General features: G+C 39.1%; 1 protein-coding gene across 7 annotated transcripts in view; it reads right to left on the minus strand.

Annotated features, from left to right (window-relative positions):
- The window catches only part of MELK (maternal embryonic leucine zipper kinase), a 70,438-nt gene that overhangs the window by 17,203 nt on the left and 32,726 nt on the right, over positions 1-20,509 (minus strand). For 6 of the 7 annotated variants that reach the window (XM_060299962.1, XM_060299960.1, XM_030884258.2 and 3 more), the window contains 5 exons: positions 19,060-19,128; positions 17,543-17,641; positions 10,929-11,015; positions 3,924-4,052; positions 146-268 (listed from right to left, as the gene is read on the minus strand). In XM_060299962.1, the coding sequence (XP_060155945.1) occupies positions 146-268; positions 3,924-4,052; positions 10,929-11,015; positions 17,543-17,641; positions 19,060-19,128 (507 nt within the window). The remainder of the gene's footprint in view (positions 1-145; positions 269-3,923; positions 4,053-10,928; positions 11,016-17,542; positions 17,642-19,059; positions 19,129-20,509) is intronic. The other variant, XM_030884260.2, reaches the window with a different exon arrangement.

Consider the following 20,509-nt stretch of genomic DNA (forward strand, 5'->3'; position numbering starts at 1 on the left):
ATTCCAACAATCTCCCATTAATATTTTCAATGGCTTAGGAATTCATTAAATTTGCAAGCACAAACTAGACCTTATGTTAGAACCTAGATATTTTTTATAATTGAGGTAACATATTCTACTTTAAACAGTAATAAAAATAACCAACCTGTGGTGTTTGTGGAGTAGCCACACCTGTTGATGAAATGTCTTCACACCATTCATAGTCTATTAATCCAGCCACATAATTTTCATCACTGGCGATCACATCTTCTAGACTCAGATTCTTTGACTATTCAAAAATAGAAGAACTCAGAAACAACACCACCATGATTCCATTTTAAAAGAATATATTGCAGGCACAGGGCAAGGTCCTCGAAGCAGAAACAAATGAGAGACAGTAGACTGAAGGAGATCACCACCCAAAACAGGAAGTCAAAAATTTTTAATTCAAATTATTAGAGGGGCTTCCCTGGTGGTGCAGTGGTTGAGAGTCCGCCTGCCGATGCAGGGGATGCGGGTTTGGGCCCCAGTCTGGGAAGATCCCACATGCCACGGAGCGGCTGGGCCCGTGAGCCATGGCTGCTGAGCCTGCGCATCCCGAGCCTGTGCTCCGCAACGGCAGAGGCCACAACAGTGAGAGGCCCGCGTACCGCAAAAAAAAAAAAATTATTAGATAGGAGAATCTCTGACTCTCAAACAAGATGCCTTGGAACATTCTTATGTTATATGGCAATCTACTTAGCATATCATTATCAGATAATCACTATAACACCAGACAAATAACTGTTTTGCAAATCTATAAATAAGAAGCTCTCCGACAAAGTAGATGGAAGGGACTCTGAAATACAGGTTTCTTGGTTGCAAGAACATACTGAGTAGCTCACAATTTCTACTAGGAATAAATTAGACTTATGAAAGATCTCCTGGAGACAGGCTATTCGGGGTCCTATGCTAATAATACCACCAGTCATTTATTTTCCTTCACTCTTCCCCCTCAAAAAAACTAGGAGTACACTAGATATACCCTAAATTCTAAGACTATGGAGTATAGTTGGATTTTTTATTTTTCACTCCTTTCCTTTCCTTCAATATCTAGTTAGCCTGGCCAAGCAACTGTACTTGAATTTCTTACATTCCATCCTTTCTTTTCTAATTTTCTGATTCAAGGACAAATCTTCTCATACCTGAACTATTCAAATGGACAACATGGTCCCTGCCACCAATCTTCCCACCCTCTCAACCAGGGGTGACAGAGTTCTCCAGGGTTGTCAATTACCATCAACTAGAACTAGCTACATGGAGTGCTAGGCTGAGAAAAATACTAAAGCTAAGTCTATGCCCAGTGGGGAAAAGCACAGTGTCGTATGAATGAAGGCTGCCAGGGTACTGCAGTAGATAATAAAAGCACATAAACATCCCTGACTGAACAATCCTATATACAACTGGATGAACTCTGAAAATCAGTCATGTTGGTGACATGTCATGTCTTGCTCAAAAACCCAGTTTCCCATTACTTACAGCACAAAGTGTAACCCTCTGACCTGGCATTTCAAGGTTCCCTACAATCTAGCTCTCAGCTACCCTTCCAGATCACCCATTCACTCTCTTCCTCTTTTACTTTTCCCCCTTGAACTCTTTATTTTAACCAAACAAGTCTAGTCACTGCCAAAAGGATACATTGAGCACATTTAGGTGCCTGAGTTTTTGCTAATTCCATTTATCTTGCCCTGAATTCTGTGCTCCTTCTTTTGTATTTTTCTAAACTTAAATATGGATCCAGTTCAGATCACCCACGGTGACCACTCTCACCCTCTAAAGCCCCTACCGCACACCTCTAGCGCTTAGCTGGGGCACCCGCCACCTACTACGATGTAGTATTATCTATACGTATAGCTTGCCTCAACTTAACTGTTAGACAACAAGCACTACCCTGTACACAGATTTGTTTCCCAAGAGCTAGCACGGGGCCTGAAAATGCTAATGATGTTGATACGTGGTCTTTTGTGATTCTCAGATCAGATTGTATTATTGTTTCACTGAAAGTGGCATCTATTGATTAACCGTTCAGAATTACTTACTTTCTTATAAACAACACTCCAGAGAAAAAAGAGTGATTCTATCAAGGAGGAGAATAGCACAAAGAGACTATATAGCTTGCTTCAAGCCTTAGTGAGTTGCATAAAGACCAGAAAAAAAACCCAAAATTTGATTTCTACTTCATTGCTTGTCATTAAAATATCTCTTTATTGGCTATAAAAATTGGCTCAATAATATAAATGCCCAAATGATTAAATTATTAGGTAAATAAATGCTCATTAGATGGAAGATAAGAGTAAACATCTTCCCAGATCCTTTCTACTTGGATACTCTATGACTCACATATGCAGATGAATTGAGACCACACCAATCCAGATATAAGAAAATCTAATGGCTTAGGAAAATGTCTAAGACCTTTTAAACTAGGGTCTTAAACCTTAACTGGGGTGTCATAAACCTTAAAATTTAGCTGAGGTTTATTCTAAGTATGGAGGTATCTAATATCTTTCTGAAATTACCTTGATCAGAAGCAAAGTTTATGTTTTTGTGTCCTCTTAGACCCAAAGGTATTGACTTGGGTGTGAGACTTTAAAGGGTTTGCCCTGTGAGCAGGATGAGGGATAGGATGATTCATGGAGTCCGTGGGTAAAAGATCTGCCTGGGCATGGGATATTCACCAGCCCAGTACAACTCTCGAAGAACAGATTAGAAAAACAACCCAGCAATAAGATTATCTCACTTCAGAGATTTCTTTACACAACAGCCCCTTACACTAACACTTTTGGTTCTTAATTTGGTCAAAAGACCAACTACGGAGAGAAGGGAGACAAATTAGGTCTGGCAGGGACAAAAGACCCACTATACCTGCAGCACATGATTGAAGAGAGGTCAAAATTGAGTTGTTAAAGGAAATGACAGTGGCAGGGGGGGCATTCAGCGTTCAAAAAAAGATTATGAAAGAGGTGGCATTTGAACATTTTTTAAAAACAGAGTTTTGATATCTAAAGAAAAAAATATCACCTCACACACATAATCATTTCTGCTATACTGGATTCCATGAAGAGGGCCAACTCTTTCTCTCTGAGAATGACAAAAGTACAGTTTCCTAATGTTAAAACCATTTAAACTGCAACTTGAATTAATGGAGGGAATATTATATTACAAAGCTCCACACCTATCTGGCAAAGTATTTGGAAGGTGGAATTTTAAGGCATGGGAGATACAAAGAATCACACAGAAAACAGACACTAATTTGAGCACTTAGGAATGACATGGTGCTTCCAAATATGTAAGGCTTCTCCACCATTCTAAATGTTCATGACAAAGAAAAATGAGACAAAGACAACAAAATAGAAAAAAATAATTTGGTTATAACTCATACAAGGAATTTGAGTTGCATGAGCTACAGCTGCTGCTCAAAACAAACAACCTAAACCCTTAATATAAGTGAGTATCAAAATATTCACTGAAATACTTCATGTTATATAAAGTATAATATGTCCTATAATTTACATAAATTATATAAACAAGCATACTAAAAAAAGACTGGAAAGATACAATAAAATATAAACTATTTTATCTATAGGTGGTAGTAGCTTTATAGGTAAATTCTATTTTCCTTTAGCTTATCTGTGGCTTAAAATTATTCTACATCAGGAGTTACTTTTGTGGAAAAAAGGGGAGGGAGAAATTTTTTTGTTTTTAATGCCATGTAGACATTCAAAATTCTAGTGTTCGCATTCAGAATTTCCCATTTTCCTCATCAAAAATATTTAGATCATAAAAATGTCTTGCTTGTGGGCCCCTGACATCAGCAAAGTTAACTTCCCTGGCATGTATCCACTTATGAACAAGATGGGCACATGGCAAGAGCAGAAGGCACTCACACAAAAGCTTCTGACATTCACCTTGATGTTTGTGACTGCAGTCGAGTTGGCTTGTCCACAGGAAGAAAGAAGCCTTAAACGAACTGGTTTTCCCCGAGCCTTCTTGGCTAGGAGTAGAAGATAAGTAGCTGTGAGGTGATCATACTGCCACTGGAGGAAAAGAAAATCAAATTGTTTAGAAGACTAAACTTGCTTTTTGAAATAATGTTTTATTTTAAATTAATTTTTTCCTCAATGTAACAAACATTCAGAATTTAGATTTTTTTTTTGGCTTTAAAGCATATAATGAAAGACAGCAATCCCCTACACCACTCCCACACACACACAATTTCCACTTCCTAAAAGGCACCTTTGGCTGTTTTTTCTATATTTCTAAATTAATTGCATATACAGCTTTAATTTTTTTCAGCTTCGGATATTATCTCTAGATTTCTTACTACAGAAAATAAGAATTTAGCTCTACTACAACTCCTTCCTTCCCCCGAACATATTTCCCTGCATCCTCCTACTATAGTTTTATAATTTTTAGTTAAATCAACATTTACATTATTATGATTATATAAATAGTATTTGCAACTAAGTAAAGGCAATATTCAAAATACTTAATTGGTACCCTGACCCCAGTGAATCAAAACAGAGGCCAAAATATGAGTAGGTTCCTGGGAAACCCCTGCCATGCCAACTATTAACCTTTTAATTGCTGGATATGAGGCAGGACCGGAGGGAGGTACCAGGCCTAAGGGAGGTTACAGGGCAACAGGGGGGGCACTCAGTGTAGTAGTTATTTACCAATCAGTATACAAATATTCTAGTATCTTAATAATCTGTATGGCCATACTGGTTGAATATCAGCCCTGCAACCAAACCACACAGGGTGCTATCCTTGCATTTTCTTCTTTTGAAACTTTTTCTTGAAGTTAAAAATAAAAAAGAAGCAGTTAGTCATCTTACTAACTCAACTCCACACTCTCCAACACTCTTCACCTCCTCCCAACATGTTCACAACACATCAGCTAATCTGTCTCCTCCTCTGTCTCATTTTGGAGACATTCCACCTGATGTCTGCATTCTATGCTCCACTCTGGGCTGGCTTCTTTCCCAGCCTGCAACTCAACTGTCGATTGAGGGGTTCCCTTCACTTCTATTCTACAATATACCCCTTGGTTTCCTAGATCCTACCTGTTCCTTTCTCTTCGTTTACTTTCTTGTTTTGGTGGAACATTTCCCCCAACAACTTCCTGAGTGTGGATGAAGAGGAGGTAAATTTTTTGAGATCTTGCATGTCTGATAAATGACTGTATGCTATCCACACGCTTGACTCTGGTTTGCCTGAGTATGGAATTCGAGGCTGACAATAATTTCCACAGCTTTGAAGGCACCGTCTCATGGTCTTCTAGCTTCTAGCACAGTTATCGAAAAATCTAAAGTCTTTCTGATTCCCAAGCCTTTGTGTATGACCTTTTGTTTCTTGTCTCTAGAAACTTTTTTGGATCTCCTTTTCCCCCCTAGTTTTCTGAAATTTCACTAAAACAGGCCTTTGTGTGAATCTATTTTCATCGATTTTGCCAAACCCTAGTTAAGTCCCTTCATTCTTAGAAACTCATACCTTTCAGTTCTGGAATATTTCTTCTTGTACTATTTCTGTGATGGTTTCCTTCCCCTTCTTCTTCTCTGTTTTATCTTCCTGCAACTTCTATTATGTCTATGTTGGACCTTTCTTACCCCTTCTCTTTTCTTTGTGCATCTCTCTGTCTTTAGGTTCTACTTTTGAAAGATTTCACATTACCTTCATTTTCAAACATTTCTACTGAGCTTTTCATTTCTGTAGTCATATTTTAAATCTTCAAGAGTATCTCTTAAAATGTTACTTTTTAGTCATCTTATTCCTATTTCAAAAAAGAAATAGCTTCTCTTATCTCAGAGAATATTAATTATTGTTTCTTGGCTATTTTCTTCCACTCCCTGCATTATCTGTTTTTTCTGAGCATGTTTGCTTTTTCTTCCTTCTCTCCCACCACCCCATTTGTTTTGATCTTTGACTTTCACGTTAGAGGCCGTCCTCAAAAGTCTGGTGATCTTTGGCTGTCTGTCTCTATTTGAAAGCAAAGAGTATACTACGCAGCTACTTAAGACTCTTGTGTAGTTTAGGCCTGCTCATTACCTTATGGGCTTCTCTCTAAGGTGAAGAGACAGGAACCTGGCTCTCTTGGCTTTTCCCTAGAGATGAGTCTTCCAATATTTTCCCCAACCCCACTGCAATTAGGATAAAATCCTGATCCCAGCATTCTCAGAGTTGAATAGGGAAGAGAGTTAGAGGCAGTGGTTCACTGTTCAGTAAGAGGAATGTGTGTGTCAATGCATCCATTTCAGAATGGCTCATCACCCCCACCTGAGCTGCATCTGGTACAAGAGTGCCTCTTGTTCAATGTCTCCAATCTTCTGCTGGAGTGGAGAAGAGGTGGCTATCATACAGCACAAGGCAAACAGAGGGACCTAGCAATCTAACTGCTCCTAATACAGACTTTCAACCAACCTTCCTGTTTCCACCCTGCTCACTTCCCTGACTCCAGAGGTTCCTAGGACCTCTGATTCCTGAGCTTTTCTGGAGCTCCAGGGCTCTAATCAATTTGCTTACTGCCTTTTCCCACTGCAGGCACTTTGCTTTCAGCTTTCTCCAAAGTGCTAGGTCAGCTGCCACTTAGCCATTTTGTAACTTCTAAAATTTTACTGACATTTTTTTGTCTCCTCTTTTATTCTCTTCATTGTGAATTGTTTGTCTTTTTATTCCTTTACTGTTATTTTAGTGAGGTTTTAGGAAGTGTTGATGTAAACATGTCTGTTCAATCTACGTGAATGACTGAAAGTTTCTAAATAATGTACTCAAGACTTTGAGACCCTCTGCCCTACAAAAGTGTTAAATTTTAATGCTAAATAATATTTTGTGCTATGTACCTCACAAAGTGCACGATCCAAAGAGGTCTACTATCACCTCTGATTTTATTAATAAATTTTATCTGTTAACATTTTAGATGGCCACAATCATAGTATATGCTTTGAAATTTACATAATGGATCTATCAATATAGTGGAAGAAGTATAACACTGTGATAAATTATCATGGAATGTTGCCTTTAATCCAGAAAGGTTGGGGGAAAGGAGGGACGGAAAAGGTTTCATGGAGGAGGTACTTGGAAACTAGGTGAAAACTACATAGTTATAATCACTCTCTACTTTCCAGAAGCTATGTTAAAGGTTTTTTCTGGGGGCTTCCCTGGTGGTGCAGTGGTTGAGAGTCCGCCTGCCAATGCAGGGGACACAGGTTCGTGCCCCGGTCCGGGAAGATCTCACATGCCGCAGAGCAGCTGGGCCTGTGCGCCATGGCCACTAAGCCTGCGCGTCCGGAGCCTGTGCTCCGCAACGGGAGAGGCCACAACAGTGAGAGGCCCGCGTACTGAAAAAAAAAAAAAAGGTTTTTTCTGTACCTCCCACATCCATGGTCTCATGGGTGATAGCTGCCTTTTTGAAAGAGATGCCATAAACTGATTACAGACAATTGCTCAGAAACAAGTTGCCACTTGCTTGTCAACAATGGCATAACCCAGGCATTGTAAACAATACCTGGAAGGCGCTAAGGGTTTTAGGTGGAATTTTCTAAATAGGCCTCAGTTTTATAATCCTGGAAACTCTACTCCCCTAGGCAAAAAAGCATCCTTTTAATAACTTTTTTGCCATAGCCACTTCATACTACTTATTAAAATAAGATGCACAGGGGAGTTCTATGTTTAATAACAGATAAATCAACACATTAGTAATGCTTTTCAGGTGATGTCGATCCCCAAGTCTAATGCAACCAATGTCTCCCTTATCTTTTAGGCAGCTCCCTCTTTTGAAAGTCAAATGTCTGAAAGTAAAGCAACAGGTTTACCTGTTATAAAGAAGGTTCCATTTCTAGAAAACAAAAAACATTTTAAAATCCCCAGTTACTGTTCAGGCAAGTTAAATGTTAAAGGACTGCCCGGGCACCTGGGCTGAGGAGAGGCAGCTACTGGAACAGAGGGTTTGAGAAATTGAGGAGTGGCCCACCATCCTTCTCCTGACCTTGCTCCCGAGGCCCTCAATCTTTAAACTTCCACCACCAGAATACATGGGTGTTTGCACTGCAGGGGTGAGAGGAAAGGATCTGTCTTGGTCTGTAGGTTCTCATGTGCACATGCGACCCTCAGCGAAGCCAGATACATAACTGGCTGCTTCACAATCCAGAGCCACTCAAGGCTGGAAGATCGGGGGAAAGTAAGGAAAGCTATCAAGTGGAAGCTCTAGCACCACAGGAGAAAATCTCAACAGGACTATGAGATGGCTCAAAATCATGACACATGAGAGACTCTCACTTCCACATACAAAAAGCAGTTTAAGAATGCTCATGTAGGGCTTCCCTGGTGGCGCAGTGGTTGAGAGTCCGCCTGCCGATGCAGGGGACATGGGTTTGTGCCCCGGTCCGGGAAGATCCCACATGCTGCGGAGTGGCTGGGCCCGTGAGCCATGGCCGCTGAGCCTGCACGTCCGGAGCCTGTGCTCCGCAACTGGAGAGGCCACAACAGTGAGAGACCCGTGTACCGCAAAAAAAAAAAAAAAAAAAAAAAAGAATGCTCATGTATATAATATAAAAGTGGTAGTTCCATGAGTTGAATGTTTGGGAATAATATTGTTTCTCTCTCTTACACAAAGCTCAGCAGCACCATACCCAGCATGGATCACATTAAACTTATCTCTGTCCTGTCTAGTCAGCCCCTAGAGCTCCCAAGATGCCAAAACAGACCACGGCTGATCTCAAACCTGGTTTTCCCAAGGCTCTTTAAACTGGAAAGTACCTAGAACCAATGTGAATTCTCTGAGACCACCCAGACCAGGATTTTTCAACTTCAACATTATTTTATAGTTGACCTGGATAATTCTTTGTGGTGAGTGGCTATTCTCTTGGATATCTGGCAGCATCCCTGGCCCCTACCCACTAGATGCCATTAGCATATACACACATCCCCATTGTGACAACCAAAAATGTCCCCTGAGGGGCAAAATCACTCCCAGTTGAGAACCACTGACTTAGACCAATGCTTCACAAGCTTTAATGTATAGATGAATCACTTAGGGTTTATTAAGATGCAGATTCTGATTCAGCAGGTCTGAGGTGGGACTGAGATTCTGCGTTTCTAACAAGCACAAAGTGATGCTGATGCTGCTGATTCTAGATCACACTTTGAAGGCAAGAATCTAGAGTAATACTTCTCAACTCCTGGCTACACACTGCAATCATTTGGAAAGCTTTTAAAAATTGTGATGCTTATGCCATACCCCAGACCAATGAAATAATAATTTCTGGGGGTGGGATTTAGGCATCAGGATTAAAGTTCCTAGGTGATTACAATGTTCAGGCAAGGTTAAGAAGATGTTGTTTACTCATCCCTAGGACTGGAAAGTAAGTATAAACAGGCATTTAAGAATGAGGGAAAAGTACACAAGAAGAAAAACTATTACTTTCCTCACACGTTCTTGATGTTGGTCATGCCTAGCTTTCAGGATAACAGATCTTTAAAGAGATGTAACACCAGAAAACAATCTATCATGCCTCATTATTTTGTTTTCTGTATCAGAAGTAAGAAAACAATTCCCATTTCCATTTCACTTTTAAGTTTGAAAATTATATGTAGACACCACATAAAGGATACTATTTTAAAGACTTTTTTTTTTTTTCCTAATGATTCTTGAAATTCTGAGTATGTTAGTTTTAAGATTCAGATTTTAAAAGTTTGTGAATCTCATACTAAATTTTTTCTGGATAAAATGACATGATACATGGGACTTGCTTTGAAATACCCTAGCTAAAAAGGGCAGATGGAGGGTAGTGTTGGAATATAGATAAAATTGGCAAAGTGTTAATAACTGTTAAAACTGGATGATGAGTACATGGAAAACCATTGTTATTATACTAGTCTCTCTACTTCTGTAGGTGTTTGAAATTTTCTATAAAAAAAATTTAAAAAGAAATTTTTTGCATCCAAAATATAGTTTTCTATTAAAGAGCATTCCAAAGAAAAGGTCATGTAATTTTTTTTAACTTGTTTACACGAAAACTTCGAATTTTCATTGTAAAATACTAAGAACCTGACATATCTGGCAGCAGTTCCCAATTCTTACCATCCCCTTTCATTCCATGAAAAAGTAAATTATCATTCTGTTTTCCAGACATGTTCCGTTTGTCTGGAATTGTCATTCAAAAGACGTATTATGTTATTCAAAAGAATTCCTTCATATCTCCTCCTCACTGAAAAAATTGTGGCTTAGTAAAGTTTGGTTAGTTTAAAAAAAATTTGCTTAAGGCCTTTACCTTTCAAGTTAGAAAAGAGAAAAAAACAAATACGATTCATAGGTGATGAGAGACATAGTACTGAACCAGGAGCCATGTTGGCTGCAATCCCTGCCCATCGTGTTAGATTGTACTCAGAGACAGCTGTGAGTGCCTCCATCTCTAGAAAAAAACCACATGTGTCATCTAGAGATTAAGCATCTGAAAGAGCTAAAATGATCCAATACCAGAAATCATGATGATGATTCCATGGTATTTGGTTCATAAGGTTGGGGGTGATACGATGCTACAAGGTTGCTTTCAGGTAAAATGAAAACTGCTTTGTGTTTACCTCATTTCTACAACAGAATCACAGTTCCATGTTAGAGAATTTAAAGTAGTCAAAATTGAAACTCTGTCAATTCTCTGGACTCATTTGTTCTGTTTCTTAAAAGTTTTTTTTCCATTGTCTCTTTGATCAATCTCATTTTTAAAGAGTATATCCACCAGACATCAGAAAAAAGAGTTGAGTGGAAAACACACATAAACATAAAATAAGTGCAATATTTACACCCATGGTAAAATCATAGGTCTGAAAAATGCTATACTATTTTTAATGTACTGATAAAATAAAAAACAATGATGAAACAAAAGATATTACTCTCGAATTCATGCTGTATTTCTTACCAGTGAAATTAAATCCTCCATTGTTTGCCTGTTGTTTCTGTGATATACAGAAAGTTCCGTTACACAATCTTCATCAAGGTGAATAAGCTACAAAAAAATTTTATCAACTTTATTAACAAAAACTTACAAAATATTTATGGTTTTGAAATTTTAAAATTACCATAATTACCTGGCAAAATCAAACACCAACATGTAAAAACAACATGAGTTTGTCAAACTCTTGGGTAAGAATAAACATTCTCGGGCTTCCCTGGTGGCGCAGTGGTTAAGAATCCACCTGCCAATGCAGGGGACATGGGTTCGAGCTCTGGTCCGGGAAGATCCCACATGCCACGGAGCAACTAAGCCTGTGTGCCACAACTACTGAGCCTGCGCTCTAGAGCCCACGAGCCACAACTACTGAAGCCCGCACGCCGAGGGCCCGTACTCCGCAACAAGAAAAACCACCGCAATGAGAAGCCCGCACACTGCAACGAAGAGTAGCCCCCGCTCGCCGCAACTAGAGAAAGCACGCGCCCAGCAACAAAGAGCCAACACAGCCAAAAATAAATAAATAAATGATTTATTTTAAAAAGAAAACACGAATAAACATTCTCCGCAATTTTTAAAGATATAAGCAGATAACAATAAGAAGTTCAAGAAGATGATGAGCTCTTTCCCAGCCCTTCACATCCCCCTCATCATCTGATCAACTGTTACAATTCTGCTGTGCAGCCAAGGGACTATATTCTCCTCCCCTACCGCAAGACAGGGACCGGTATTTGCATCACAGAGCAGTCATCTAGGCATCCAAAATCACTAGCAGGACAACAGACTGGGTAAAAGAGTGGCTCAGACTTGTAGCATATCGTCCCCCAGGTTATGTTTGGGTTTAGCACAATCCAAGGAGCCGTTATGATGGTGCCATAGATGCTGCACAATCATCATTACGCTGAAGGTACCAGTAAAGCACAATTTTTAAAAGGAAGAAGTGACACAGCCGCTACACAAACTTTATTTTGCTTAAGGACAGAAATTATCCAAGTATTGTGATCCCTGCATGATGAGACCTCACCAGAGATGGGGCCAGAAATGAGTTCTCAGAACCAAACAAGGATCACTGAGAATGAAAAGGCAGGAAGGGTCTGGCCTGGACCTGGAACAGGAGTTCATAAAATCATATGGGAAAAGAATCATAAGGAATGTAATTTTAAAGTCATGTTTCCAGGGACTTCCCTGGTGGCGCAGTGGTTGGGAGTCCACCTGCCGATGCAGGGGACGCAGGTTCGTGCCCTGGTCCGGGAAGATCCCAAGTGCCGCGGAGCGGCTGGACTCGTGAGCCATGGCCGCTGAGCCTGCGCGTCCGAAGCCTGTGCTCCACAGCGGGGGAGGCCACAGCAGTGAGAGGCCCGCGTACCGCAAAAAAAAAAAAAAAAAGTCATCTTTCCAATGTAAGAATTCGCTTCACAACAGCCCCAATATGGGATGTTTCATTTTCTGCTTTAAGTCTTCCTCTCCAGAACAGCTGAGATGGTTAGCTTCTTCCTCTTCCCCTAAGATCTGTCTCCCTGTGATCCCTACCCACTGTGAATTGGTACAATCTGACAGCTGACAGGCTTTGGAAGTAGAGAGACCTTGGTTTTAATCATTACATCACAAAATAACCGTGTGACCTTGAGCATATTACTACACCGCTCTGAACCTCAGTTTCATCATCTGTAAAACAGAGATGGCACCTGCCTTGCAATATATGTAACCTATGGGGTGTACCTAATACATCACCATAAATGAGTAGGCCCTCAAAAAACTGCTAACTATTTTTACTAACAGTCATAATTCTATTTCCTCTTTGGTATAAGAACTTTCAGAAATTTGAATATTCCTATTATCAACAACCTTTCCTCTCCAAGTTTTCTCTTTTCCAGTTCCTTTAACCACTGTTTTAATGATTAACCCCCCTTACCATTCTGGCCCTTTCTTTAGATCACATAGTTCAGGTTCTCACTGACCTTCAAGGTACCAGCACGTGGCAGAGCAATATCATGACCTTCCCTTGTTCTGGACACCACACTTGTAACATCGGACTCAAGAGAAAGTCATGTTGCCATCACGAAACTAGAGGAACAGTACAGACAATGACCTGCATGATTGGCTGGTACAAGCTCAACCTCAAGGGCTAAGGAGAATGGGGAGACCACAAAGGTTTATACTGATGGTTTTATGAAAGTCAAAAATGCCACAAGTAAGTTTTCATTGTGTTGCTTTGACCTTAGCAGCTCCCCAAAATGTAGATTCCTGCTTCAGGAAGGGCTCAACCTCAGACGCCTGGACACTTTACCACCCAGTTGGGTATCTTCTTGTTGATACCACTGCTCAAGCATGAAGGAAATGATTTCTGGGGTTCCCTCCATTACCTTAAGTTACTTTCTTAAAAACCAAAACATCTCCCCCATAGCTTCTTGCTCTGTAACTTTACCACAAGGTGTGTGGAGGAAAGGAAGGAAGGTAGGAAGGAGATGCTATCTTCTTTGCTGGGCTCCTGAACTGGAAAGAATGAAAAGAGTGGGACAAGACACCAAAGTCTGAAAAATACGGTTTATCTCAAGTTTTCCAAAGGGGCTCAACACTTTAAGTACTCTGAATTCTCAGCCACACATGCTCCAGTTAAATTAAGTACAAAAATGCATACCCAAAGCTAGCCAATTATTTTGGATTATCCGTGCCTACTACATTTCCTGTTCAGTAGGGCAGAAAATAGAACTGAATATAACTTCTATTTGATACAATATTTGGGTACTAGAGCTACGTGTGAAAATGATACAAGGAGATCATACAAAGAGTTACAGAATAGCATCTATACCTTAAATATCCAAGTAAATCTGAATTATTTTTTATAGTTCACTCTTGATAAAACACAATACTGAGGCAGAAAAGCAAATACTTCAGAAAGCAATAATCCCTTATAGCTCTTCTGTATATAACTCATTTGATCCCTGCGACAGCTCTGTAAGGCAGACATGACAGATTAATGACATAACATTTACAGGCACTCTATAGATGACAAAACAGGATCCAAACATACAGAAGAGACTGGCATTAGAATACCCATATTAGAGGTGAGAAAATGAAGACTCAGAAAAATTTATGCAATTTGCCTGAAACTGGCATTTTTCATCCTAGCCCAGGGTTTTTCCTACCACACCATAATGCCACCTCTCCATGACTCTATTCCAGTAGCTATTCCAACAGAGACCAGACAACTAATGCTCATCACAAAGGCTACAGCTACACAGAATACAGGCCCTGAGTTTGAATTAGTTGGCCTGTCAGATCCATTATATTTTGGAGCCCTTATGTCTGGGTTAAAATCCTGGTTCTACACTTACTAGTTGTTTGACCTTGGGCAAGTTATTTCATGATTCTGTGCCCAGTTGCTTCACCTGTAAATGGGGACAATAACAGTACCTACTTCAGAGGGTTTGTATGAGGATTGAATGAGTTAATAAGAGTTAAAAACACAAAGCCTTTAAAGGTACTATCTAAGGGCTCTGTCTATATTATATTATAGTACTACAGTAGCACACTTTTCTATTATAGTAAGCATTCAATAAATATTAGTAATTATTATACTAAGATGTAAGGAAAATCATATACTTTTTTGGAACACTCAAAACTATGTATCTTACCTTATATTGTGCCCCAATTTAAAATAATATTTGTGTTGTTGAAATCAGAGACTTTCTTCATTTGGGCATCTGTTCCACTGCAAACAGTAGCATATCCTACCCTATAAAGGATCACGGCTGAGAAGACATGCAAAGCCCTCCCACATGTGGAGAAATGATGACCCCCAATGGCTGAACACAGGCATGTGCACCACCCATGTTCTCCACCTCACAAGGGCACGTCACAGCTCCCCTGGCCCTGCTGCTGCGCTGCTCAGACACCGTATACTCTACTGTCCTAGGCTCTCAGTGTTGATGGTTGTTAGCATTAAGTTGCAGCTCTAATTGTGTTTGCTCAATAGATACTAAAGATGTCTTAGAAGGTTAAAGGAAATATGGAGAAGAGAGATTTTAGGGGTTGACAGTCATAGGAGAATCAGGAGGAATTTCAGATCAGGCTGCATGGTCATAACAGTGGGCAGACTAGTGAGAAGGGGTTAAAAACAAACATAGTCTATTTTTCCAAGTATTTATATTTATTGGTATAATTCTTCCAGAAAGCAAATACCCCACAGCTGTATCAGGTCTACAATGTGGCATGTATCCAAGCTATTCTGTTGACCCATGCACATACCCCTCTCCATTGCAGACGTTGTAGTAGATTGTCAAAAAAACATCCCCAATTAACTGAAAAGGCTATTAAAACACTTCTCCTTTAAAGCATTAAAATGCTTTTCTAACTATGTATCTGTGTAAGGCTGCATTTTCTTCATATGCTTTAATCAAAACAACACATATCAAAACAGACTGAATGCAGAAACAGATGAGTACCCAAGTGTCTTCTATTAAGCTAGACTTTAAAGAAATCAGCAAAGATGTAAAGCAGTGCCACTCTTCTCACTAGATTTATTTCTGAAGTAGTTATGTTTAATTTCTTGATTTCCTTATCTATGAAAAGAGGATAAGAACTGTACCAACTTTGATGGCTATACTTTCCATACTAGCTCTGGGTTTTGCCTTGTGGCTTGCTTTGGCCAGACATTAGCAAGCACAATGCAAGCAGAGGCTTGAAAAATGCTTGAGTGTGGGACTTCCCTGGCAGTCCAGTGGTTAAGACTCTGCACTTACAATGCAGGGGGCGCGTGTCCGATCCCTGGTCAGGGAACTAGGATCCCACATGCCACGCGGTGCAGGCAAAAAAAAAAAAAAAGCTTGAGTGTTAGGGTTTGCCCACTTTCTGTCTTCTTCTGGAATCTAGCTGCCATATCAAGAAGCCCAGACTAGCCCGCTGGACAGTGTGGCCCAACAAATAACCAGCACAAACAGTTGGTCTTCTGAGTGAGGCTTAGACCATCCAGTCACAGTCAAGTCACCAGTTAACTGCAGCCACATGAGTGACCCCAGGTAAGACTCACACAGGAAATGTCTGGCTGAGCCCCAAACTGCTGATCCACAGAATTGTAAATTATTATTGTTTCAAGTCACTAAATTTTGGGGTGGATTTTTATGCAGCAATAGTTCGCTAATATACAAAGTATACATACCCCTTACATAAAATAGATAAGCAACAGAGATTTACTGTATAACACAGGAAACTACATTCAATATCTTATAATAACCTATAGTGGAAAATAATCTGAAAAAATATACATATGCATAACTGAATCACTATGCTGTACATCTGAAACTAACACAATATTGTAAATCAACTATACTTCAATTAAAAAATATTATATATACCCTTTAATAATGCTCACATTTTTACCAAGTTCAAATTGCCATTTGTTAAAAACTATTTTTTAAAACATTAATGTAGGAATAGTTATTAATATAACTGCTTAAACTTGCATAGTACTTTGTGTTATTTAAAGTTCTTTCACACAGACCTACTAGAGAATGGACTTGAGGATATGGGGAGGGGGAAGGGTAAGCTGTGACAAAGTGAGAGAGTGGCATGGACATATATACACTACCAAACGTAAAATAGATAGCTAGTGGGAAGCAGCTGCATAGCACAGGGAGATCAGCTCAGGGCTTTGTGACCACCTAGAGGGGTGGGATAGGGAGGGTGGGAGGGAGGGAGACACAAGAGGGAAGAGATACGGGAACATATGTATATGTATAACTGATTCACTTTGTTATAAAGCAGAAACTAACACACCATTGTAAAGCAATTATACTCCAATAAAGATGTTAAAAATAAATAAATAAAGTTCTTTCATATATATATTAGACCAGTTCTCACGGTATGGTCTGTAGACCCCTGAGGATCTCCAATCAAAACATCATAGCAAAACAATGCAGAAGCAGGTGAGATCCAAGTGTCTTCTGTTAAGCTAGACTTTAAAGAAATTTGCAAAGATGTAAAACAATGCTAGTCTTCCCACTAAATTTATTTTTTAAATAGTCATTTTTCATAAAAATATTTGTGATAAACTGTAATAGGTTTAGTACTGTTACTTTTAAATGAATCGATCACTAAATATTTTAATAAGTGAATAAGAAGAGCATAAAGGGGCCCTCAGACTTAAAAGTTTGAGAACCTCTATAACCTTATAACTACTCTGGGAAATAGAAAGAACAGGTTTAACCTACTTTTTACAGACAAATATATAGGTTTGGAAAAGTTAAGTAACTTGCCTAAGATTCCCAGAGCACTGTTCACAATCCTGACTACGTGAGAAACACCAGGGAGCTTTTAAAAAATATCCATTAATTGCTGTGGGACAGAGCACAGACACTTTTTTTTAAGGTCCTTGCGATTCTCATGTGCAGGCCCGGTTAGGAGCCACTGTCCTAGAGATTAATGGGCAAATATACAATTCAGTTACAATCTCCCAAACACCAATCTGACAGATAAGTTTACAAAATATATTTTCTTTTGTATTTAGACCACATCATTGTACATCCTGAATCCACACAAAGTTTTTGTCTTTGTTTTTTAATTTTACTGGATTTCATTTTACTTACAGGAGTCTTGCTTTGCCACTCAACAGGACAGTTGTAATCTTGCATGATCCAGGGATGGTTCAATAGATTTTTCACAGAAATCCGTTTCTTTGGGTCCACCTAGTGGCCATCGAGAGGTAGCTGGAGATTAACATTTTAAATAGAGAGCATAGAACACCTTTCCTCCTGAGAACTCAAAATTCATCAGAACAGATGTAAACTTTATCATCACAAAAATGCTGTCAAAGACCTTAAAATGGCCTTGGAATAAATTCTTTTAAAAAGGGAATAGAGGCAAGAAAACTATAGCTACCAACACAGGCTTAGAAGATAAATGTTTAACAAACATGAACTTCATTGGTATGGACATTATTCATGAAGTTAAGTCAATCTATTGTATGATGTAATAGTCTTTTGCTGGAAAACCTATTCACAGGAAATATTCACCAATTTAATATTCAAGCAGGCACAATGCAGGGCATTCACACTGAATATGCAATCTCTACCTCCGATGAGCTTACAATCACATATAACAAGTTGAAAAGCACACCTTTCTTTTCCATTTGTAATTTTCAAATGTGAGGAGAGAAAAATTAATCAACAAAGATTAAGTTTTGGGGAGTTTAGAAGAAAGGATGAGGTGTTTTCAATCTCATTATGGAGATTTGGTGGTCTTGCCCTACTCAAGGTAGATGAGCTTAAGGTAAATTTTGAATAAAAAGTAGAGATGGCTTAATATATGGAAAAACTGAATACATAATAATGAAAAAAATACTGCTAATAAGGTACTCATATTTTTCAAAGTGTTTCCCATTAATCTCATTTTATCCACGTAATACTATGTAGCAAGCACTGAGGCCAAGCTCAGAATCCCCATTTTATAGGTCAGAACCTGGTTAGGTGGCATGCCTATTGCTTGGTAGAGTGGATAACTAGACTTCAGCACTCCTGTCTTTCACCCTTAGAGATCATAACACCAAATCAGTGGCTCTTAACGTGTGGTTCCCAGACCAGCGGTATCAGTGTCATCTGGGAGCTTATTAGAAATGCAAATTCTTAGCCCTGCCCCAGCTCTACTGAATCAGACACTCTCAGGGTGGTGCCCAGCAATCTGTGTTTCAATAAGCCCATTTGGCAATTCTGATACATGCTAAAGTTTGAGAACCACTGCACTAGATCATGAGGCCCACTCAATTGTACATCAGCTCATTTAAGCATTTATTTCGTATCTACTATATATCTAATGGAAAAAGAGTGGGAGCAAGAAAACAGAAAACAGTGGAGCAAGAGCTGGTTAGAGAAAACAGACAATGCTCAGGAAAAAGGAAGAAAAACCAAGTCAGCAAAGATATATGGTAGCAGTCTTTTTTAAAAAATGCATTTGCAAAGAAAGCATCTAGTAGAGAATATCTGCAGAGTAGATAACAATGAATGGAATTTTTTACAGCTGATAGATAAATGTAGTAGCACTACAGACATCTTAAAATCAAATAATAACAAAAGACTTCTATTATTTTAAAATAAATAACAAAGATTACCTGTAGCATTTGTTGAAGAAGCAGAATACTACTGGGGGAGAGCCACTTAGGAACCTCATATTTCCCTCTCTACAAAAAACAAAGAAAGCATTTAAGAGATTTAGGTTCAATCAGCCTTAACACAAATTTCTAAGGTTAACAACATGCTGGAGGTTTACTTCCAAGCTTGAGGACTTCATCCAAGTTTAAGATTTCGTAAACATTATTAATAACATAAGAAACCCATTTCTTGCCTTAAAGAAGAAAATCCAGTTAGTTAAACACAATATATTGTCACCTCTAAAATATCCACATTATCGGGTAAGGGCTAGAGCACAGATAATGTAAGAGTGGCAAACGTAAATGTTACAGGGCTTTGGAATCTATACTATGATTAAATGGACAGGAAGTATACACTGTAGTCAGTGCTTTTATTGCTGAAGCAATATTTTAGTTTATAATCCCAGAGGAATTGTCAGTTGACAAAAGTGGGTCACAGAAAAGCATATTTGGTAGGAGGACACAGGCTGTGGTTAAAAACAGGTCACATATCATCCGCAAGGCAGAATTCACAATCATTGAGGGAACTGATGAAAGCCACCTTCTAAGGCAAGTACCTCTTTTGGGAATGGAAGAGACTCAGGAGATAAATGTTTATAACCTGTTATACTCAGAGATTACAGTCACCAAGTTATCAACCAAAACAAGACTAGGAGCTTGCTAAACACAAATACGTGATATAATACCTCTTCACACAATCTGTCACACACCCCTCTTTCCCAATTCAAAGGAAATGATAGAATCATTTTTCTTAGCAGAGAACAAATTGTTTAATGATGCTAGGATAACAGGTTAATTATATGAGAAAAATTAAGATTGAACTGTAATTCACAGTCTATATCAAAATTAATTCTACCCAGATTAAAGAGTTAAATGCATACACTAAACCATGAGAATACTTAAAGAAAGCATCGGTGATTATTTTTTAGAACCTGTCTAGGCATGACAGCAATACCAAAAAACTATAAAGATTAACAGATGACAAGATTTAAAAGCTGACATTTCTGTACAGCAAAACACAACTAACAAAGCTAATTAACAACAAATTGAGGGAAAAAACCTTTCCGCCTAAATGGCAAAAGATTAATACACGTCATCACATAAAAAGCTCTCACAGATCACCACCAATCCTCTCCTTCCCACATTTCCCCTTCTCAGCAAATGGCGACTGCCTTACCAGCTCCTCAGGTCAGAAACCCTGGATCTTCTTTAGCTCCTCTTTCCCTCACACTTCGCATCCAATCCATCAGCAAATCTATTGGTTCTATGTTATATATCCAGAATCACCTGTTACTACCTGTATCACACCTGCAGGGTCTCTCATCTGATATATTGCAAGAGGCTCCTAACTGGTCTTCCAGAGCCCATCACTGTCCCTCACAGTCTAGTCTCTACTTACCAACACCAATGT

This window comes from Globicephala melas, chromosome 6, assembly GCF_963455315.2.
Source record: "Globicephala melas chromosome 6, mGloMel1.2, whole genome shotgun sequence".
Lineage (NCBI taxonomy): Eukaryota > Metazoa > Chordata > Mammalia > Artiodactyla > Delphinidae > Globicephala > Globicephala melas.